Source organism: Rhagoletis zephyria, unplaced genomic scaffold (assembly GCF_001687245.7).
Source record: "Rhagoletis zephyria isolate East Lansing unplaced genomic scaffold, Rhagoletis_zephyria_1.1 Rzeph_scaffold_00152, whole genome shotgun sequence".
Taxonomy (NCBI): Eukaryota; Metazoa; Arthropoda; class Insecta; order Diptera; family Tephritidae; genus Rhagoletis; species Rhagoletis zephyria.
In genome coordinates this window covers 201,771-223,329 of record NW_016157236.1, presented here as the reverse complement: position 1 = coordinate 223,329, position 21,559 = coordinate 201,771, and the positions used below count along the sequence as shown (strand labels likewise).

The following is a 21,559-nucleotide window of genomic DNA, read 5'->3' as shown; positions in this document are numbered from 1 at the left end:
CATGTTTTCCGTCTGAAACTCATTGTAAGTATCAATTTTGAGTGAATTATCTTCAGTAGTTACTAAAATATCGCAGTTTTCGTATTTCTTAAAATTACCGTTATATGGGAGGTAGGCGTGGTTATTGTCCGATTTCGCCCATTTTCAATACCATCCGTCCTACGCCCAAAAGAAGTTCACGTACCAAGTTTCGTTAAGATATCTCAGTTTTTACTCGAGTTATCGTGTGCACAGACGGACGGACAGACAGTCACCGCTTAATCGATTTCTCTTTTCATTCTGATCATTTATGTATACATTTGTCTATATCTATCTCGATTCGTTTTGCCTGTTACAAACAACCGTTATGTGAACAAAGTTATAATACCCTTGTGCACAAGTGCGCTCGGGTATAAAAATATAATATTTAAGAGGAGAAAATTTTTAAGTAAAAGGTTTTTTATAAATTCTTTCGATAGGCGTTAAAGCCTATTCTTTTACAAAAACATCAGGCTATCACGAAGAAAATTGATTGATGAATAAAGTTGTAAATGGTCTAATGCAAATTCGTAATAATTGCCATACAAATAAACGTAGTACATATCAAGCCCTAACCGCCAAAATAACGTAAGCGACATTTTTTTTCAAAATTTTCTTTTTGATGCAGAAATGTACCTAAATGCTCTAGGAATACTTCTGCATCAAAAAGAAAATTTTGAAAAAAAATCGAAAAAGACGTAACAAACATCATCGTTGAAATGCAAAAAGTCATACACAACTAATAAAAAATTCAAATTCACTTTTTGATTTGTATGATGGATTTCATCGAATTACAACGCCCCACATCATTTTATTAAAAGCAAATTAAAATACTAGTCACGACTTTTTCTATTTCATTTACGGTGTTGTTACGTCTTTTTACATTTCAGGTGACGATATGATTTCTTAATAGTTCATACATACTAACTACATGGCGTATTAGTAACATTCTTTCCTAGTCATATTTCATAAAAAAAAATTATTACACAGTTTCGTTTGACCGTCTACAACTTTATTCATAAACTAATTTTCTTCGATGATAGCTTGATGTTTTTATAAAAAAATAGGCTTTAAAACCAGTGAAAAGAAGTTACAAAAATATATTTTATTTTAAAATTTTTTCCCTGTTAAAATTTGCATCGTTTTATTCACAATGCAAGTTTAAAATGCAAATATCTTGCGAAAATTACCTGACATAGAAAAACGGTATACAGGGCCGTAATCTACGACCCAAAATTAAGTTTGCGTGTTCCGCAGGTTTTTTTTGTTACTTCAAAATTTGAAATTTTCCTTCCAGTGTTTTCAGTGGAACAAAAAAAAAACAGAACGGATCATAAATTTAACCAAATCTGTATCAGGATCATATCGCTGTTGTCATATTTGCGTGCAAAATTTGTATGCGGATCCCGGATATTGCCCAAGAAACACAAAAACACAGCTACAGTTGCGACAGAGTTGCATTGGTTTCAGTTTTTCAAGTTTATTAAGTGAAATTGCTGGAGAAACTTATCAGAAATGTGTAAACGAGTTTCCATACAATTTTTGACGGTTAATTTATAAAGCTTACAAAATTATAAGTTTATACGGCTTACAATGCATTTATAAGGTTTGCTGAATATCCTTATTAAATTTATCGTAAATTAACGCGTGCCGCGTTAATTAATAGCCTCCCCGCGGCAAGCAAAACAATACCGACGACACTTATCAAATATTTTTGCATACACTACTATTTATTTATAATTACTTTAGTTATATTTTTGTATGTAGTTTTATTTAAAGCTTATCCGATAATTTATTTTTATTTAATAAAACAATTTCATTTTCAAAATCTACGTATGGCTTTTATTTTGCATTTTTTATTTTTGTTCTTTTCTTGGTTCTTCGTTCACTTTTTTAAAGTACGATCTAAAACTGGTTGCTTCCGATAGTTTGAATGAAAATTCAACAACAATTGTGATTAATGTGCGCGATGTTAATGATCTGCCGCCAGTTTTTCCGCAAACTCTCTACGAGCGTACTTTGGACGAGGAGCTGAACACGCCATTTACCATTATGCAGGTCACTAGAATTTGAAAAGTGGTATATGGAATCAATTAAACAAAACTTAATTTAATTAAACCATAATTTACATAGCTATTAGCGTTCGTAAATTAATACTCGTACATCACATTTTTTCTAAAACTTTTCATATTTACAATCAGCTCTCTTTGTATATAATTTCTCTCCAGCCAATATTTCAGTGCAATTCTCTAGCTATAGTAATAAAATAAACTAATCATTTGATTTCGGGATACGGTTAGTGGTTTTAACAAATAATTTGGCTACGTTAACATTACAAATAACATTTAATTTAAAATTATAACAATAGAAAATTCACGTTTAATCAACAAACAAGTTTCAATTGGTTTTAAATAGGATTTCCAAGAAATATTCTTTATTTCATTCTGGTTATCTTGGTCAGGAATATCTAATTTTCTTAGTTGACAATAACAAATTGCTCACACTTTCAAATTTATACGTACTACATATTGACAAATTGTAAAAATTTAACATGATGCAATTTAGTATGTATAAGTATATGTAAACACATACACTTATATAAGAGTAATATACATACATATACATAGATGTCAACGATGTGCTGACCTTTACTCAAATCAAATTCTGATTATTGACTACTGGTTGCGGATATATATATATACATTCTCATTATGGTCAGGTACACTTTGTTAAATAACACAAATTAACACAATGCTGCTCTTTTATTTAATTATAATTTAGTAACTTTTAATAAAGTGCTTGCAGGCCTTTTGTAATTATGTTGAAGCTATACATACGTGTAAGTATGTACATACGGGCTCTTATAACACTACACAGATAACACAGGCTAACAAAAATGGGAAACAATTTTTGGCGACAAATGTTAAAGCCCTTTTTGATAGACTTTTTTATGCTGATTACGAATCCGGAAAAAGAAAGTTGTTTTTGCAATATTTGAGAAGCTCTAGCAAATAAACAAAAGGGGATATACACCCCTATGCTGTAATCCGTCGTAGACTCGATTTTGCTACGAATCGTAAAATTGGTATGCTGAAATCCGCGTTGTCGTATCGTAATTTCGAAATTCGGAGGCCATCTTCGAAATTCGTAATGTTGGTATGCTTGAATCCGGCGTAGCTATCATTTCTGTGTATTTGTCGGAAGTTTTGTACGTCGGAGCAAAATAAATTGTTTTAAAATATCAATAAAATAAAGTATGAAAACGCAAAAATATGAGTAGTCCAGTTGCAAACAGAGTTACGTGATTTTATAGTAGTAAGCCATAAATAAAAAAAAACGTGTACAACAACAAGTAACATCCAAATTGTATATTTCTTTTTATTATCTGAAAATTCGGATAAATAAGAGCCTAAAAACATTAAAAAAAAATCTCAGTGTGGTAGTTTTTGCAAATTTTATATATAAAAATTTAATATAGTCAGTTTTGAAACAGTAACTTTTACATAGCTAGCTTTTTTTAGCTTTTCGCGTTCTCTCTTCCATGAAGGTTGGTCTGCTTGTTTTTTAAGACGTCTTCCACTAGGCACCGAAACACCACGTTTTCTTGCAGTTTTCTAAGTTCATCAGAAGATGGAGACTTTTGAAAGTGTATAAATACGTACATAAGTATTATAGGGACTTTTGCAAGAGTAGTTAACATTTGATGCTATTTTTTTCAGAACAAAGAAAGATTTTGCACTGAATTGTTAGTGGAAATTAAACTACTTTAAATACTGGTATGTTACCAACCAGAAACTAAAAACCGTAAAAAATATAAAAAAATTGCATTATTTTTAAATATTTCCAACATATCAACAAATCGGTCGCAATGCGAAAGACGGTGGAAACCCCACATCAAAATCTTTCCCCAACACCATGTTGGTAGCTTCCTTCAGCGAAAAACCTCAAAACTGCCATCAATCTACCTGTGATGATTTTACACTTCGCCCAAGCTCTTCGTCCATAGTTATTAAAACGCTTTTAAATGCATCTTTGTTGATGCGGAAATTCTTCACAAGCTAAATGGATCAGTAGAATCTGCTTTGTATATTAATGCAACTGTTAGCTGCAGGATGTTCTTCCTCCTGAGACAAAAGTTCTCCGGCCACTGATTCAATTGTATTCTACTTAATCAAGGAAAATTATTTTCAAATAACGACTAAACAATTTTTTTTTTAATTTCACTATTCACTTGCGATTATATTTATTTTGATTTGTTTCTATCAAAGCAGCTGATGAAGAACTTCGAATTTTGCGGTTTTAGCTGGCAGTGCCATTGATAGTTACAATAGGATTACATCATACCTATTTTCGATTTTTCGGAATCGAACTACGAAGATTCGGATTACAGCATGCATGCCTTCTTATCTTCCAGAACCACAAGGGCAAGGGTCAGGGATGGTATTTTAACAGATAGTAATCAAGAGTTTTAACTTTAATTTAAGCCTAAGTGGAAGGTTCTATCACCTTTTGTTTCTTTGCTAGAGCTTCCTACATATTGCAAAAACACGAATTTTTGACAATTTCACCCCATATTTCTCAAAATATAAAGCTGATGGAAACTTTATACTTACGGGTTCGTAATCAGCATAAAATAGTCGACAAAAAACAGCTTTAGCATTTGCATCACCAAAATCACCCTGTTTAATATTCATAAGTACTTGATTTTGTACAGTACCAGTTCAATTTAATAATAATGCTGAACCGAACTTACTTACATGGCCAGATTATTATAAACACATAAACATTTATGTAGATATACATCTACATTTTCTACTTTCTTTCTTACAACTCACACGTAGGCTATCTTCTAAACACATTAATGCAAAGCATCGGTCTCTTTTATTTCTGAACCCTACGAGATAAAAGTTTCAAATTTCGCAACTCTATTAAAAATTGGTATTACTTGATGGTTGCGCATAATGGATATTGATATGAGTTATGATTTGGAAATAAAAGGGACTGATGCTTTGCATTTTTAAGAAGACAGTCGTGGTCCTTAGCAGTAGTGTCCAACACTAAGCTGGGGAGGTGGAGCTTAGACAAGTTCAAAAGTCTCTTTCGAGAGCAATAAATTTCCAGCCCACATTCGAGTAGCAGGTTCGCTTCGATATAAGTTTAAAAACATCTCCTTTTTTGTTTTTGGCACTACGCCGAAACTGGTTTGTCTTCAAACCAAATTTGACAAGGGATGCGGAAATTCGTTCTAAAATACATCATTTTAAAAAATAATTTTTTCTCTTAAACCTAAGAAAATGAAATGAGTATCATAATAGTTACTATGTGTATAACTTTAAAATACTTAAAAAATAACAATTTTGATTTAGAACTCACTTTTCCAGCTGAGTCCGAATTTCTAAAACGAGCCACTTCAATTATGTGATATTTTATTTCCAATCAACAATGGTATTTTTTCATTTTTCCAGTGATCGGATTTAAACCAAATTCGTATGACAACACCTATGAGGTAACAGCTTTCCTTTAAAAAAAAAGAATTATAGAAATCGATTAACGTGGTCCAAAGTTATGCGGTAACATACAAAAAAAATAAAAATATTCCGATGAATTGATAACCTTCTCCTTTTTGTGAAGTCGGTTAAAATTATAGTTATTCAATAGATAAAGCTATTGAACAAATATCTATAATATTAAGAAAACAAAGGAACTGTGAAGTGGATTCTTCCACTTCATTATTTGCGGGGTCATACCTGTACTCCTGCGTTCCACGTTTTATTTATTTTATCTTTAAATACAACAAATGATGATAATTAAGAACAATGAAAATGACGGTTGAATTGTCGTCTGTAATTGAATTTTCAAGTAAAAAGTACAAAAAAAAACACATCGATATATAAGAAATTTTTTTTTTTTTTGTAAAATCAAAACCAGACATTTGTTTCCATTGTCAATAGCTATGAAAAAATACCATTGCTGATTGGAAATAAAATATCACATAATTGAAGTGGCCCGTTTCAGAAATTCTGGCTCAACTATCTTAAAAAAATTTTGCGAGTTACATTCAAATTTTTTTGGTGCACGGAAGGACGCGACGCGGCAATTCAGTCGTATATATAAGACACCAACTTTCAAATACAAATATCAACTGAACGATGTAATGCAGCAAGTAACAGCTAACTGTGAACCGTGCTGCATCTCAAAACAAATCCACTAAATGGCAGTGACTACTACAATTAGTATTTGAAAACCACAAATTAAAATTTTTGCGGCTAATTTGCCGCGGCGCACCCTCCGAAGGGTTAAATTAAACTCAGCCCTTAGTAGGTATTTCCCCTTTTCATCACCAAGGAATTGCTAACTGACTGATAAAACGGTGCTAAAAAAACGTTACCCGATTCAAAACCTGGTGTAGGTTGTATTCATGTTCGAGTACAGAATGAAAACAGATTCAGTATAATCGGTGAACCTCTATTTTTTCTATAAAATAACCGTTATTTTCGTACCTATTAACAACTTGACTACCTCTTATACGATTTTACAAATAAAACTAGTTTTTTTAAGGAGGATTTATAAGCCCATAAAACGGAGTATGACAATCACTTGGCAGACTTAGATTGTTGGGAGTTTTCGTCGAATAAAATTTAAAAATACCCTATATTTCTTCATATTTTTCAACTTTCACCATCGCTAATTTCGCAAATTTCTATGAAAGTTGACAAATATGCAGTATTTGCTTAAAAGTACATTTATTTTTGAACAAATATATACACCACTGAATGAAATTGGATAAAAACCGTCGAAGGTAGACCGTTTTTTTCAAATGGTACTTCGTCCTATTATTTCCATGTGTGTACATTAGGGTGGTCCAAAATTGCGAATGGAAAAAGTAAAGTCTGAATTTTAATTTGTTCTAGGATTATTTTATATCGAAAAAATACACATATGTTTTTTTCGAAATAAAAAATATTTAGAGGTCGCTCAAAGCGCTCAAAGTTTTCCTTGTACATATTTTATATATGAAGAACCATTTTTCGTGGAAATGGTATAGAATTCTTGATAATCAATATTTTTTTATTTTTCCCATAATATTACCCAATGAATTATTTTACCACTTTTGAATACTAGTGATTGTGGGTCCCCAAATTCCATATAGTTTATATTAAAAAATGGTTAAATAAACAATTTTGTATTATTATCAGAAAGTATCGATGTTCAAGAATGTCCTCTAAATATTTTTTGATTTCAAAATAAAAAACACGGGTACCTATACCTTTTTCAGTATATAACAATCCAAGGGGGTGAGACCATCACAACTTTACATTTTTATGTACCGCCCTAATGAACATACATACATATATTCCAGGGACCGTAACGGTTATAGGTTTTATTATAAAAATCACTTTTTAATCGTTATTAACTGAGTTTTATTTTTTGCTCGGAAAATAATGGTTACGTTTTAAGTTTTATTTTTTGCTTGGAAAATAATCATTACGTTTTAATTTTTATTTTTTGCTCGGAAAATAATGGTTACGTTTTAAGTTTTATTTTTTGCTCGGAAAATAATCGTTACGTTTTAAGTTTTATTTTTTTCTCGGAAAATAATCGTTATTTCTTGAGTTTTATTTTTTGCTCAGAAAATAAAACTTAATTTTTGCGTATGCGTATGCGCATGCGTGAATAGACAGGGGGCGGCTGCATTGAACCTTTAACGCCACTGTGGAGTGGGTAATGAAAATACAGATACCAGGGCAGGCGTTAAAGGTTCAATGCAGCCGCCCCTGTCTATTCACGCATGCGCATACGCTTACGCAAAAATTAAGTTTTATTTTTTGCTCAGAAAATAAAACTCGAGAAATAACGATTATTTTCCGAGCAAAAAATAAGACTTTAAATGTAATCATTATTTTCCGAGCAAAAAATAAAACTTAAAACGTAACCATTATTTTCCGAGTAAAAAATAAAACTTAAAACGTAACGATTATTTTCGGAGTAAACAAGAAAACTCAAAATATAATGATTGTGTTGCTTATTGGCCGTTGAGTATAATTTAATAATTATTTTTGAGCTATAGGCCGTATGTTAAATAAAACATTAAATGTTTTTCTGTTTTATTTACTTTTTTATTTTTATTTTGGTCGATAATTCGCCTTCAGNTTCAGTCTGAAGGCATCTTCAGGACTAAAAAAAGGAAAACAATATTTTTACATCATCACAATATAAACCAACAAAAACATACATATGCACAAGTGCATTAAAACGACTTACACTATTAGCTTTGTCCGGTCGACTAATCATATGTTATTTTACATTTTAACTTATGATTAGTCGACCGGACAAATCTAATAGTGTAAGTCGTTTTAATGCACTTGTGCATATGTATGTTTTTGTTGGTTTATATTGTGATGATGTAAAAATATTGTTTTCCTATTTTTAGTCCTGAAGATGCCTTCAGACTGAAGGCGAAATATCGACCAAAATAAAAATAAAAAAGTAAATAAAACAGAAAAACATTTAATGTTTTATTTAACATACGGCCTATAGCTCAAAAATAATTATTAAATTATACTCAACGGCCAATAAGCAACACAATCATTATATTTTGAGTTTTCTTGTTTACTCCGAAAATAATCGTTACGTTTTAAGTTTTATNTCCAGTATTGTGGCTAATTAATTCCTTAATACTTACTTAAAGTTGATGTTCAATATGACTTTTAGGAAACACCGCCCACTTACACTCAGAGAAGGACTCGATCTTAGCATTTCCAAAAATCGGACTGAGATTGGAAATACTAAAAGAGAGAACACAAATCTTATATTAAGTATAATATTTTTGAGTACCAAATACTGGAATTAAGATCATGCAAACTTAAAAAAATTAAGAATATGTATTTCATTTTTTCAGGCGTCTTTTTGTGATCTAAAATTCTAAGTCGAAGTATTATAGGTTTTCTTTATAATGTTTCTTAAAATGTTATACTTGTACTCATAATAAATAAGCATCAAATTTGAGTTGAGTACGAAATTCTTATTTCAAGAATGAAATATTTAGATTCCATATACTTAAATCGAGCTAGTTTGTTCTTATTTATATGCCGACATTTTTCCCTCAGTGTATGTATATCATACCACTTATCCTATGTGTACTAAATTTGATATACGCATAGGGTAAATGTAATCCAGAAAAACTCAAAATTAGCGGTATTTAAGTTACTGTTAAGGTAGGTTTGTAGCTATTTAATAAATTAAAATATTAGTATCTAGGGCCATTTTTACATACAGTGACTCAAACAAATGATTTCAAACCAACTTTCGTAATGCTTTTCGAGGTAATTTTTTTTTTTTTTATATCCATACATAGTATAAAGGAAAGTCGAGATTCTACGTATGCGGTAATCTCGAAAACTACTAAACCTATTTCGACAAGATCTATAATATACTCTGAATCGATACGAGCGTGATCTTTTTTATTTAGAATTTTACTAGATCTGCACCGTTCGTTGAATTACAAAAACTGAGGTGTCAAATGAAATCGATTGGAAAAGCTTGACGTTCAGATGTGCAACAAGGTTTTATATTTTCGAAGAGGGTTGCCACCTGTACGAAGAATTATAAGATATGGGCTGTTCGTTGGACTAAATAGTGAGTTAAATTAGAGGACTTGGCTGCCAGATGTGCAATAAGGTTTTATTTTTTTAAATAGAGTTGCCGGCTGTCTAAAAAATTTAAGATCCACACCGTTCGTTACATTAAAAACATGAAACATGTTGCCAGAAGGCATATTTCCATTTCCGTCTTAAATAACTTAGCAAAAGTGTATATGCGTACAAAGATACTACGTAACAGTTTCAGTGCGTTTGAAAGGCGCCGCGCCCCCTTTTCAAATAGCCCCAATTTTCTCTAAGAGTATGGGATTGATTTCATATATCTCCATACCATGTTCACGTACTCTACCATGAACACTTCCAGAGATATGCAGTATGTAAAATTCGGTTTTTATGGGAGGTGCCACGCCCCTTTTTGCCAATATCTCAAATTTTTCTTCATGACCATGTGGTTGATTTCATATACATATATCCATACCACGTTACAGTACGCTACCATGAGCACTTCCAGAGATATGCAGTATGAAAAATTCGGTTTGTATGGGAGGCGCCACGCACCCTTTTTCAATAACCACAAGTTTTCTCTATGAGTGTGCCATTGTTTTTGTATATCTCCATACTGTGTTCGAGTACTCTACCACAAACACTTCCAGAGATATGCAGTATGAAAAATTCGGTTTGTATGGGAGGCGCCACGCACCCTTTTTCAATAACCACAAGTTTTCTCTATGAGTGTGCCATTGTTTTTGTATATCTCCATACTGTGTTCGAGTACTCTACCACAAACACTTCCAGAGATATGCAGTATGAAAAACTCGGTTTGTATGAGAGGTGCCAAACGGTGAAAAAAAATTGTGTTCGATTCTTAAAATTTTACACTCTTTTAAGGCAAAAAAGGCACATTCTCTTCCCTTTGAAGCTTTGTCAAGGGATATAATAATAACAATAATTATTATAGATTGGCGCTTACACATATGTTAGTGTTTGGCCGAACTTCTCCTCCGATTTGCGGCGTGCGCCTTGATGTTGTCACACAAATCGGAGGGACCTACAGTTTTACGTCGACTCCGAACGGCGATTGTATTTTTTTGAGAAGCTGTTTTTCATGGCAGAAATACACTCGGAGGTTTGCCATTGGCTGCCGGGGGACGACCGCTGTTAAGAAAAAGCCTTTTTTCTATATTTTTTTGCGATGTTGCTTTGACCAGGGCTTGAACCCAGGTGCTGCGAAGTGGAAGCGCGCACTGCTTACCACTACGCCACAGCAGCCGATATAGGAGATATAGTTGCTCTGAAAATCAAATGGCTTAAAACGGCAATATTATGAAATGCGCAAGCTAGACAAGGACATGAAGGCAAAAACATGCCCTTTTACATGGTTGAGTGTAACATCAAAACATTCTGCACCGTGGAAGGGCAACATTTTTTAGAAGAAACTAAATCCCCATAACTCAATGACTTTTTTCTTCTGTCCGCTTACATATGAAATTCAAATAAAAGCTATACTTTTTCACTTAAATTGCTTTCATCAAACTGGCTATAAAACAGGTATATCGTTACCTTAATATAGAAATGCATTATCTAAAATCAAATGAGTTAGTGCCTTTCTATATTAAGGTAACGATATGTAGCTTCGAGCTTAAATTAATGCTAAAAAGAAACAATTTCAATACAAGTAGAAACATGTTGATAATACGGTGACTTAAACATACATATACATATGTATAGCGTAAAATAGACTTGACGCAAATCGGAAAACATCGAGAAGTCGACGCAGCCCAGGCAGGCAGCCTTTTCAGTTTTAAGTAACCCCTAACCAAATATTTATGCGAAACTAATCGCGGAAAAGTTAGGCACTGTTAGGCTCGTTAGTATTTACAATAAAAAAGCGAGTCACCGTACACCCAGAAAAAAGTCAGCTAAAACAAGTAAGAGCAGCGCTGTCTTCGGCTATGCCGAAGGCCTCATACCTTTCATGAACATCTGAAAATATTACTTTAACAGATTACTGCATTTGAAAAAATTTATATATTCACGGCATACATACCTAGATAGAGGAGATACATATATAAAAAATTATATCTAAACAATTTAAGGTATGAAAGATATACCTTATATAGCACCAATCTAAGTGATTTTCACTGCTGTGTGATCGGTATGTAAACCGGTAACACAATTTAATGGGTTTAGCTTCCAACATAAAGGAGATATATCGAAAAACTGGTATCTGAACAATCTGTGGTATGGAGGCAATAAATAGGTTATAGCGACCGGATCTTTGTTCATTTCACTGTAAACTTTCTATTGATAATGAGTGAAAATAGTGCGAAATTAATGTTTCTAGCTGCATAAATGGATATTTTATAACAAAAAATCTCATATCTGAACAATCAGTTGTATGGAGGCTATAGGTTATAGCGACCAAATCTTCACCATTTTCACAGTATTCTTTTGATAATGGGTGGAAATAGTGCGAAATTTCATATTCCCAGCTGCATAAATGGAGGAGTTATAACGAAAATTCTCATATCTGAACAATCAGTTGTATGGAAGATATATGTTATAGTCAACCGATCTTTGTAATTTTCACTGAAAGTATTCTCTTAGTAATGAGTAGAATGGTGCTAAATTTCATGTTCCTAGCTGCATAAATGCAGGAGCTATGGCAAAAAATCTCATATCTTATCAATCAGTTGTATGGAGGCTATAGGTTATAGCAACCGGATCTTCGCCACTGAAAGTATTCTTGTGATAATGAGGGACAACAGTGCCAAATTTCATGTTACTAGCTACTTAAATGGAGGTGATATAACGATAAATCTCATATCTGAACAATCAGCAGTATGGGAGCTATAGGTTACAGTGGCCCGATCTTTGTAATTTTCACTCTAAGTTTTCTGTTGATAATGGGTGGAAGTATTGCAAAATTTCATGTTCCTAGCTGCATAAATGGAGGAGTTATAACGAAAAGTCTCATATCTGAACAATCAGTTGTATGGGAGCTATATGTTATAGTGGCCCGATTCTTCCGGTTCCGACAAATGATTAATACAATATAAAAATACACCCACTTACCAAATTTCATCAGGATATCTCGAAAACTAAGAGACTGCATTGCATACAAACAGACAGACAGACAGACAGACGGACATGGCTCAATCGACTCAGCTCGACGTTCTGATCATATAAGTATACACTTTAATGGGTCTATCTCTTTTTATTCTGGTACTTACAAACATCGGACCAAAGTTATAATACCATTTCATGCTCATGAAAGGTATAAATATTTCCCTCAACACATAATTTGGTAACTTTAACAAAACAAGATAACTATAACCAAATTATGTGTTCAGGGAAATATATTTAGCTGATTTTTTTCTAGGTGTAATGTTCACAAATCTAAGTATCTACAGCAGATATAGAATACGCCCCACAGTGGGGAAAAATCTGGCCATATATAGTAAACATTAACCTGTTCAAATTTGGAACACAAGCTTCTTTAGTGAATTTAGTATAAGGTTTTAATATAAACAAAATCCGCTCACAAATGCGTCAATTTACATATAGCGGTATTTGTAAAAAACTCAAAGTGTTAAATTTGGGAAGCTCTAGCAAAGAAAAAAAAGGTGAGAGAATCTTCCATTTAGACTTAAATTAAAGCTAGAACTCTCAACTATTGTCCCTGAAAATACCATCCTTGCATCTTGCCGAAAAGTCACTTATAGTCATTTATTGAACAGCAAAAACTAATTTTAACAAACTTTTTTTCAATAGTTTTGTTATCGTTTAATAAATGTTAAATCTGTTTTTGATAGACTAAATGATATAAGTGACCATCAGGTTAAGCTGCAGGGATTGTATTTTCAGGGACAGTAGTCGAGAATTCAAGCTTTAATGCAAGAATGATAGAATACAAGATTGCGCCAATCGAGCTGAGAGCAACTGGCCGTGACGTCAACAAATACCAGAATGAGAGAGCATGACGAACTCGACAAGAAAAAGAGGAAGCATCGAACAAAATGCAGTACTGCTTAGTTTTGAATTTGAAAAAGCTCCAAATTTTCATTGGTGTATTTTATGGACTTTATATGCATACATAATTTTATTGTAAGGATGCCGATTCAAATTAATAAAAATTTGTGTTTCTTGCATGACGGTCGATTTCTTCTGGCATGATTGAAGGTTCTGCCACATATTTTGTTGTCGCTTATGATTGTCATTGTGCCATGATATTGTTTAAATTTAGCACACTTACGATTGCTATAAATTTCGCTTCCATCTTATTAAGATTTTCTAATTTGGTGTCTTCAAACAAAAAACAAAAGCATCAAAAACGCGCCAAGCTCCAAACTCAAACATTTTCGCATTTTGAATAACCACTAAATTTGGTGCGAAAAGCATCAAGTTGGCAAGAGTAAATGTAAACAAAAGTATTTTATGACGTCAGCGATTGGGTGGATGCTGTCAAATCGACGAAGAGAGGGTCAGCGGTCCGCGAATGGGGGCCCTTTATTTTCTGGATCGTAGCTTTAATTTAAGTAAAAGATTTTATCACGTTTTCTTTCTTCTCAAAAGTCAAAAAAGTCTATAAAAAAAAAAAATGTCCGCACCGAAATCAGTGTTGCCCTGTGTAAGCTTTCCACACAACACAATGAGCACTGTTATTATTTTATCGCGCTATTCAATCGTGAATTAAAACAGAACTTGGACGAATCTGATTACTTTCTTGTTGAATTCTTGAAGCACGTTGTTTTTGCTATTATCTTCAAAGTGCAGAATAGCTTGATATCCCGCGATCACAACTTTTTCAACAATCAAATAAAAAAATATTCTTATATTTGTTTTTTTTTTTTGAGAGAGCTTTTACAATTAATTTTAAGGTATATTTACTTGCATCGAAAATTTAAATTTAGTGACTTAGATTAGTTAAGATATCAGAAACGCTCTGTATCTCGCAATAAAATAATTAAGTGATTTAACCACTAAGTATTTTAAAATCAAATTACCGAGCAAATGAGAAAAGTTCAAACTGTTCTAGTTAAGAAGTTACAAAAAAGGGTGCCTTATACCAGAGCTTCTTAAAGTGGGTTCCGTAGAAAAGTCACCGGGGTTCCGCGAAATTAATTTTGGTATGAATAAGCACGGCGGTCGATTTGAGTTGCACACAGAAAGAAAAGTTCTATAAACAGCTTCACCGAGACGCAATTATCTACATAGGAGCATTGAGCTGGCGCTTGACAGCTTGTTTGTTTTCTATCCGGTATGTGTTGTTGGCCGCTGTAGCCAAAGGGTTATATGAAACCTTCTACAAGGAACGCGATGAATTGCCAAATGAAATGTGAATTGTGATAACTGGGCACTTGATAAATCACCTGAAATATTAGTCAGATTATTTTTCGGATTTTAGGAGTAATATCGGTTTGGTACAAAATCCATTTACGAATAGATCATAGATCTTCAGAGTACTTCGACATTGAAACACACATTTGAATCTGCGTTTCTAAAAGAGTTTTGGGTTTATGTTAATACCGCAGACAGACATCTGGTAATTCTTCGAAGCATTTCCAAAATACCATATGCCTGTCACCAAATATTATAATGTTCTTCAAAAGACTACGTGAGCAACCTTGTATTTTTAGTAGAAAGAATACCACTTTCCGAAGGTTGTAATTTTGTGGTATTCTCATTGTGAATGGGCATTTCGCGCGGAACATGCCCAAAAATGACAGATGTCCGCCGCTCATTTATCAAAAAATCATTGAAGTTTCCGAGCGATTCAAGTCAAAAGTTCATACCGCAAGTTTTGATGCAATATATAAGCAATTTTTGCAATATTTTTGCATTTTTATGTTTATGAGTTGTTTTTCAGAAACATATAATTTGACACTGCAATACTAAGTTAATGTCTGTCACTATGGTAGTATTTTAAATACCACAATAATAGCTGAAATACAATGCCGGCGAACTCACCACAGCGAAATTCGCACTGTCAAAATTAGAACACCCGCATGCTATGAAATTGAACACAGCCAAAACGAAATGCGAAGTTCGCCCGTCGGCGTTTCATGGCGATAGATTTATTTCTATCACCCTGCTGGGCGATGACAGCTGTACGTGCCAAAGGTGGTCGTATTTCTTTTTTGCTTTCAAAGTTTTAGAAGAAAACAACATAAACACGNTAGCTGAAATACAATGCCGGCGAACTCACCACAGCGAAATTCGCACTGTCAAAATTAGAACACCCGCATGCTATGAAATTGAACACAGCCAAAACGAAATGCGAAGTTCGCCCGTCGGCGTTTCATGGCGATAGATTTATTTCTATCTCCCTGCTGGGCGATGACAGCTGTACGTGCCAAAGGTGGTCGTATTTCTTTTTTGCTTTCAAAGTTTTAGAAGAAAACAACATAAACACGAATTATTTTTGTTGTTTGGAAAATATAGTTGTGAATTCGTTAAATCTGGCTTGAAAGAAAGTAATTTATAATAATCTCCCTTTGTTTTACATTTATATTTGTTAGCATTGCCTCATTTCTAAATATGGTTTATAAGTTTTTTCTAAATATGGTCACCCAAATTATAAAGGCGGCCAAATAGTATCAGCTACCGCTCTAATTCTGTTCAAGTAGGCGAAATAGCTGGGCGAACGGTGAACGACAGCACCGCCCAATTCGGCGAAGTTTGCCGTTCGCCGGTATTGTATTCCAAGCTTAAATTTACCAGAATGCAAATACCAGTTGTCTGTCCCCGGTATAAGAGTAAATATCATAAAATCGCTAAAAAGGCCATCTTAACTTTGCTTCCTTCTGTCACAGCATACTCTGTCAAAAGGGTTTTAGCTTACACTTATACAAAAAACAAATTCAGGTCGAAATTGGATGCTACCCCAGAAATGCGCATACAGCTTTCAGACATACTATGGAACTACTATTTTATACAATAATTAATAACAGTGAAACAAGTTCATTGTTCACATTAAAATTTAAAGTATGTTTACTATTTCTAGCAAATGTTTTTATTCATATTTAAATTGCACTGCCTTTGATTTTTAGTAATTTGATGCCGGGTTCCATAAAATTAGAGATGTTTAGTAAGGGTTCCATCATCTTAAAAATTTAAGAACCCCTGCCTTATACTTTTCATCCACTATACAATGGACCTTCCTCTTGACAAATCACCATGTTTTGCAACAGTCGGACAACTTTTATTTTTGGAATATTGGCCAACTTTTTCGTAATTTCTCCCACTTTGCCCTTAAGGAAAAAATATCTTGTTGATTACTAAAACTTTGTAGCCGAGTAATCAGAGGGTCGTATTACTACCCTGCAAAAAATGGGACTAATCCGGGATGACTCCGGGAGCAATCGCAAAGGAACATGCGGCTAATACCATTTTTGATCTCTTTATATGGAATGAACTGTTCGCTTTTGTTCGAGCATGTCCTATGAAGAGACTAATTGTTCACCTTTATACCCGAAAGGGTATGAAAAGCGACTAGTCACTTTCAAAAAATAAAAATAAAAATTTGCGCCAGCTGAGATTCGAACCGGGTTGCTCAGTTTTGTTAGGCGAATACTCTCTCTGTGTGCCAACGCCGCACATGAAATTTCATTGACTAAGTGCGTACATATCATTCAATCGTTAATAGTACCCGTTAGAGATGAGTTGGGGATTAATTGATCTCCAATTATACCCATAAGGGACGAGACTAGTTGCGACTAATTAATGCCGAATTGTACCCGATTCAGAGTAATCTCGGAATACTCTCTTTAGAGATTAGTCGCACAATTTTTTCCAGGGTACTTACAGGTCTATTCTGCACGTTACCGAAGATTTTGTGACCGGAAAATTGTATTACCAAAAAATGTTATCACTTCTTGTCACCGCGATTCTAGGTACGTTGGTAATGCAGTGAAAATATTCAGCAGTTCAGCTATTTCATGGGGCAATATTTTGTTATAGTTTATGAGATGGTAACCAAATTTACCGGTTACAAGAGCGCACAGAATGCGAGAAAGGTTTACAAATTGACAGGCACTTTAATTACCGGTTACAAAATTTATGTTACCAGCGCAGAATATACCTGTTAATAGGAACCAGGTTGATACCCGGGTATCTGAGCAATTTCCACAAAACTTGTATTTTATTTTTTTTATTTCGTTTGATATTATTATTTCAAGTGAATTAAATTTTTTAGAGTTAAATTTGTTGAAAAAAGTCCACAAATACCATAAGGTCATAACTGTAGGAAAAAAATAAAAATTCGAGTCTCCGACCTCGTGGCTCACTTCATCCGCAATGTTGCCTATGTCTATAATAGTATTATAACAACAAAGGCGGCCTTCACTAAACCTACATATTATATTTTACACTGAGAAAAGAGTTGAGTTACGACAACTAAATGTGTTTCTCTCAACAAATGATTGGTTATAGTTAGTTTATTTGGTTATAGTTACTAAATTAGGTGTTGAAAGGAATATTTTTAGCTAACTTTTTCTGAGTGTAGGAAAAGCAACACATGGATACATTCACAGCACGATTCTGTGCACTTGATAAATTGAAAATCTTTATAATTTGTAAATTTTTTTAATATTTATCAAGAATTGCTATTCTAGCATAGAAATCAAAAGCTATTTTCTTGATAAATTATCAAGATTGAAAATGCTATTGACAAATTGAAATTTCATGTGAAATTTATAAATTTTGTTTATTAATGAATTTATTTCTAACAATTAAATACTCCATGTGCCGGAATTTGAACCTGCGACACAAGGATTTATAGTCGACATCTCTACCTACTCGGCTACGGCAGTAAAAACCTTTTTTGCTTTTAAATTCATATTTTTCATATGTGATAATGCAATCAGTTCCACTCATGTGGAAATCAGTTCCACTAATGAAATCGTAGAGCTTTTTGTCATGATAAAAATATAGCAAGGTAGAACCGTTCTCTCAATTTGTCGGCCATGATTTTTTTTTGAAGTTTGCCAACATTTTAAAATTATATAAAAGTGAAAATAAAAAAATGAAATTGTTCGAAATTGTTGTTGCTTGAGTTTGAAAATGAAAATGTGTGTGTGAGTTTGTGAGTAAATTTAAAAATTAAATTGTTTGGAAGCGTCAAGAATTTTAAAAGTGACTCAGCGGTTCTACCTTACTATATTTTTATCATGCTTTTTGTTTTATAAATATTGACACAGAACACGAAGGAAGCTTTTACTTGATAAAATTTCTTTACAAAAAAATTATCAAGAAAACACAGAATTGGGCGGTAAAGTTATTTAACACAATTTTTCATTTTGTATTTATTTCTTATAAACCAAAATTAAGTATATCATTCAGAACAGAAATAGAAATGAAATTTCTTTGAATTTGCAATAGTCACTCTTTAGAGCAGAATTATTTGAACGTTTTCAGTTTATCGAAAAAAAACCAGCACACTTCTATATTTTTCGGTGGAAGATTTGGAAATAGAAGAAGTTAATTCTGTGATAAAACCATTTTTCATTTTTAACTGCTAGTTCATTTATGCCCATGCGTATATTTATGTGTATGTACGTATTTCATGCAATATTTAACTGCATGCTTTTCTAACCATGCATGCACATACATACCTACATATGTATGTAAGTATATGTACGTATTTCATACAATATTAAACTGCACGCATTTGCACTGCAAACGTACATTTAAGTATTTAACCGACGTTGGTTTTTAAGATATTAAATTGAATAAGAATATATCTTCCTCATATTAATACAAAAATCATCTTATTTTTGTTCTTGTCGCTTTGAACTGCCTTCGATTTGGACTGCATAACAGGTCACCGCCACCGATGGCGATAAGGATCGCCCGCAGAATATTGTTTACTTTTTGACAGGACAAGGTATCGATCCCGATAATCCTGCCAATAGTAAATTCGACATAAATCGTACCACAGGCGAGATATTTGTACTAAAGGTAAGTCATAGAAATTTCAAATGGATTTTACATAAGTACTTGTGTATGTATGTATGTATTAACAAAATACCCTATTGGATAAAGAGGTCAGCTCAGAACTTCAAAGTTGCAAACTATTTTTCAAGCTGCAATCGCCTTATTTGTATTTCGTAAGCTTGTTTATTACTTTATGATTAACAGTTTAACCTAATATAAACACACGGCGTTTTTATACGTGGGCCATATTATTTGTTTTTCTGCGTCACCCGAAATTGGCTTGCGTGCGTTTGCATTTGATTTTATTGAGCGAAGCGTCAAATAAATATCGTACGCAGAACAAAAATTACAAATTGAGTTAGCTTTTTACGCACGCCGTTCAATTTCGGTTGCTGCTATACAAGTTGTATATGCATGAGAAATTTTTGACTCTAAACTGACGGCGTGCGTGAAGTTTCTGCATATTAAACCAAACCTCTATATTCCTATGTTATTCGACGCCCTGAATGCGAAAACTCAATTAAAATTCAGAAAAATTGTGCTGAATTTTCAGGTTTATTTAGTGAATTTTTCCCTACTTGACGGAGAGGCTAAAACAGNTTGAGCGAAGCGTCAAATAAATATCGTACGCAGAACAAAAATTACAAATTGAGTTAGCTTTTTACGCACGCCGTTCAATTTCGGTTGCTGCTATACAAGTTGTATATGCATGAGAAATTTTTGACTCTAAACTGACGGCGTGCGTGAAGTTTCTGCATATTAAACCAAACCTCTATATTCCTATGTTATTCGACGCCCTGAATGCGAAAACTCAATTAAAATTCAGAAAAATTGTGCTGAATTTTCAGGTTTATTTAGTGAATTTTTCCCTACTTGACGGAGAGGCTAAAACAGACGGCAGCGGATTAACTCGGACTTAATGCGGATCAACTGCAGTTAATTTCCGAGTTGAACCTGATCAACGCTGCCGTCTGTTTATGCTTTTACAGCACTCGGACTCGCATTCAGCGTGTCGAATAACATAGGGACTGTTTGTTTTTGAATATGCACTTCAGTCAAAAGGAGTTCTAAAAGTGTGCTCCGATTTCTAATATCAGATTCTGGCAATCTCCATCTCATTGTACAAATGGAGACGTTTATACTTTTTGACGAAAGCTTTTGTTTCGCTTACTTTAGGCTAAGGGTTCGATTCTTTTTTTTTAATAAATGAGTAATGGCCCGATCATCGCATTAAGAAGTAGTTTTAGCTAAGCCTCTTCCAGGCTTATCGTCAGTATTGCCTTCATCTTTGAATCAGTCTTGTTTTTTTTGAGCTGAAATTAAATGCCTCGTAGGCTTCGTTTTTTTTTTTTGAAGTGAAACTTCTTACACGAGTTCGGAGATGGTTGCGTTAAATATTTAACACCCACTCATAAAATCTGTGCCGTTCGTTCGATTCTCAAGAATGAGGTGTCACATGAAAGGCCTCGTCCTTCCGGTGTGCAACATAGCTTTAGTTCCATAAAAGAAGTTGCCACATGTTAGAAAATTGAATTCAAAATTTCTCAGCCGCAGAGGGTTGCGTTAAATATTTAACACCCACTCATAAAATCTGTGCCGTTCGTTCGATTCTCAAGAATGAGGTGTCACATGAAAGGCCTCGTCCTTCCGGTGTGCAACATAGCTTTAGTTCCATAAAAGAAGTTGCCACATGTTAGAAAATTGAATTCAAAATTTCTCAGCCGCAGAGGGTTGCGTTAAATATTTAACACCCAGTCATAAAATCTGTATCGTTCGTTCGATGTAAAAAAATGAGGTATCAAATGAAAGGACTCGACCTGTAGATATGTAATATGATTTTAGTTTTTTAAAGGGTTGCCATATATACGAAAATCCAATTCAAATTATTTATTAAAATAAATAAAGTATTCCAATATGGGTATCAAAAGAAATGGTTTTGAATAAAGATGAAGATGAAGATGAATATGAAGATGAAGATGGAGATGAAGATGAAGATGAAGATGAAG

At 33.5% G+C, this 21,559-nt stretch overlaps 1 protein-coding gene across 1 annotated transcript in view; it reads left to right on the top strand.

The window, feature by feature from the left end:
• LOC108383084 (neural-cadherin) overlaps positions 1-21,559 on the top strand; it is a 198,968-nt gene that overhangs the window by 19,779 nt on the left and 157,630 nt on the right. Inside the window, exons 4-5 of the mRNA XM_017639472.1 lie at positions 1,918-2,076; positions 19,440-19,577. Of these exons, the coding sequence (XP_017494961.1) occupies positions 1,918-2,076; positions 19,440-19,577 (297 nt within the window). The remainder of the gene's footprint in view (positions 1-1,917; positions 2,077-19,439; positions 19,578-21,559) is intronic.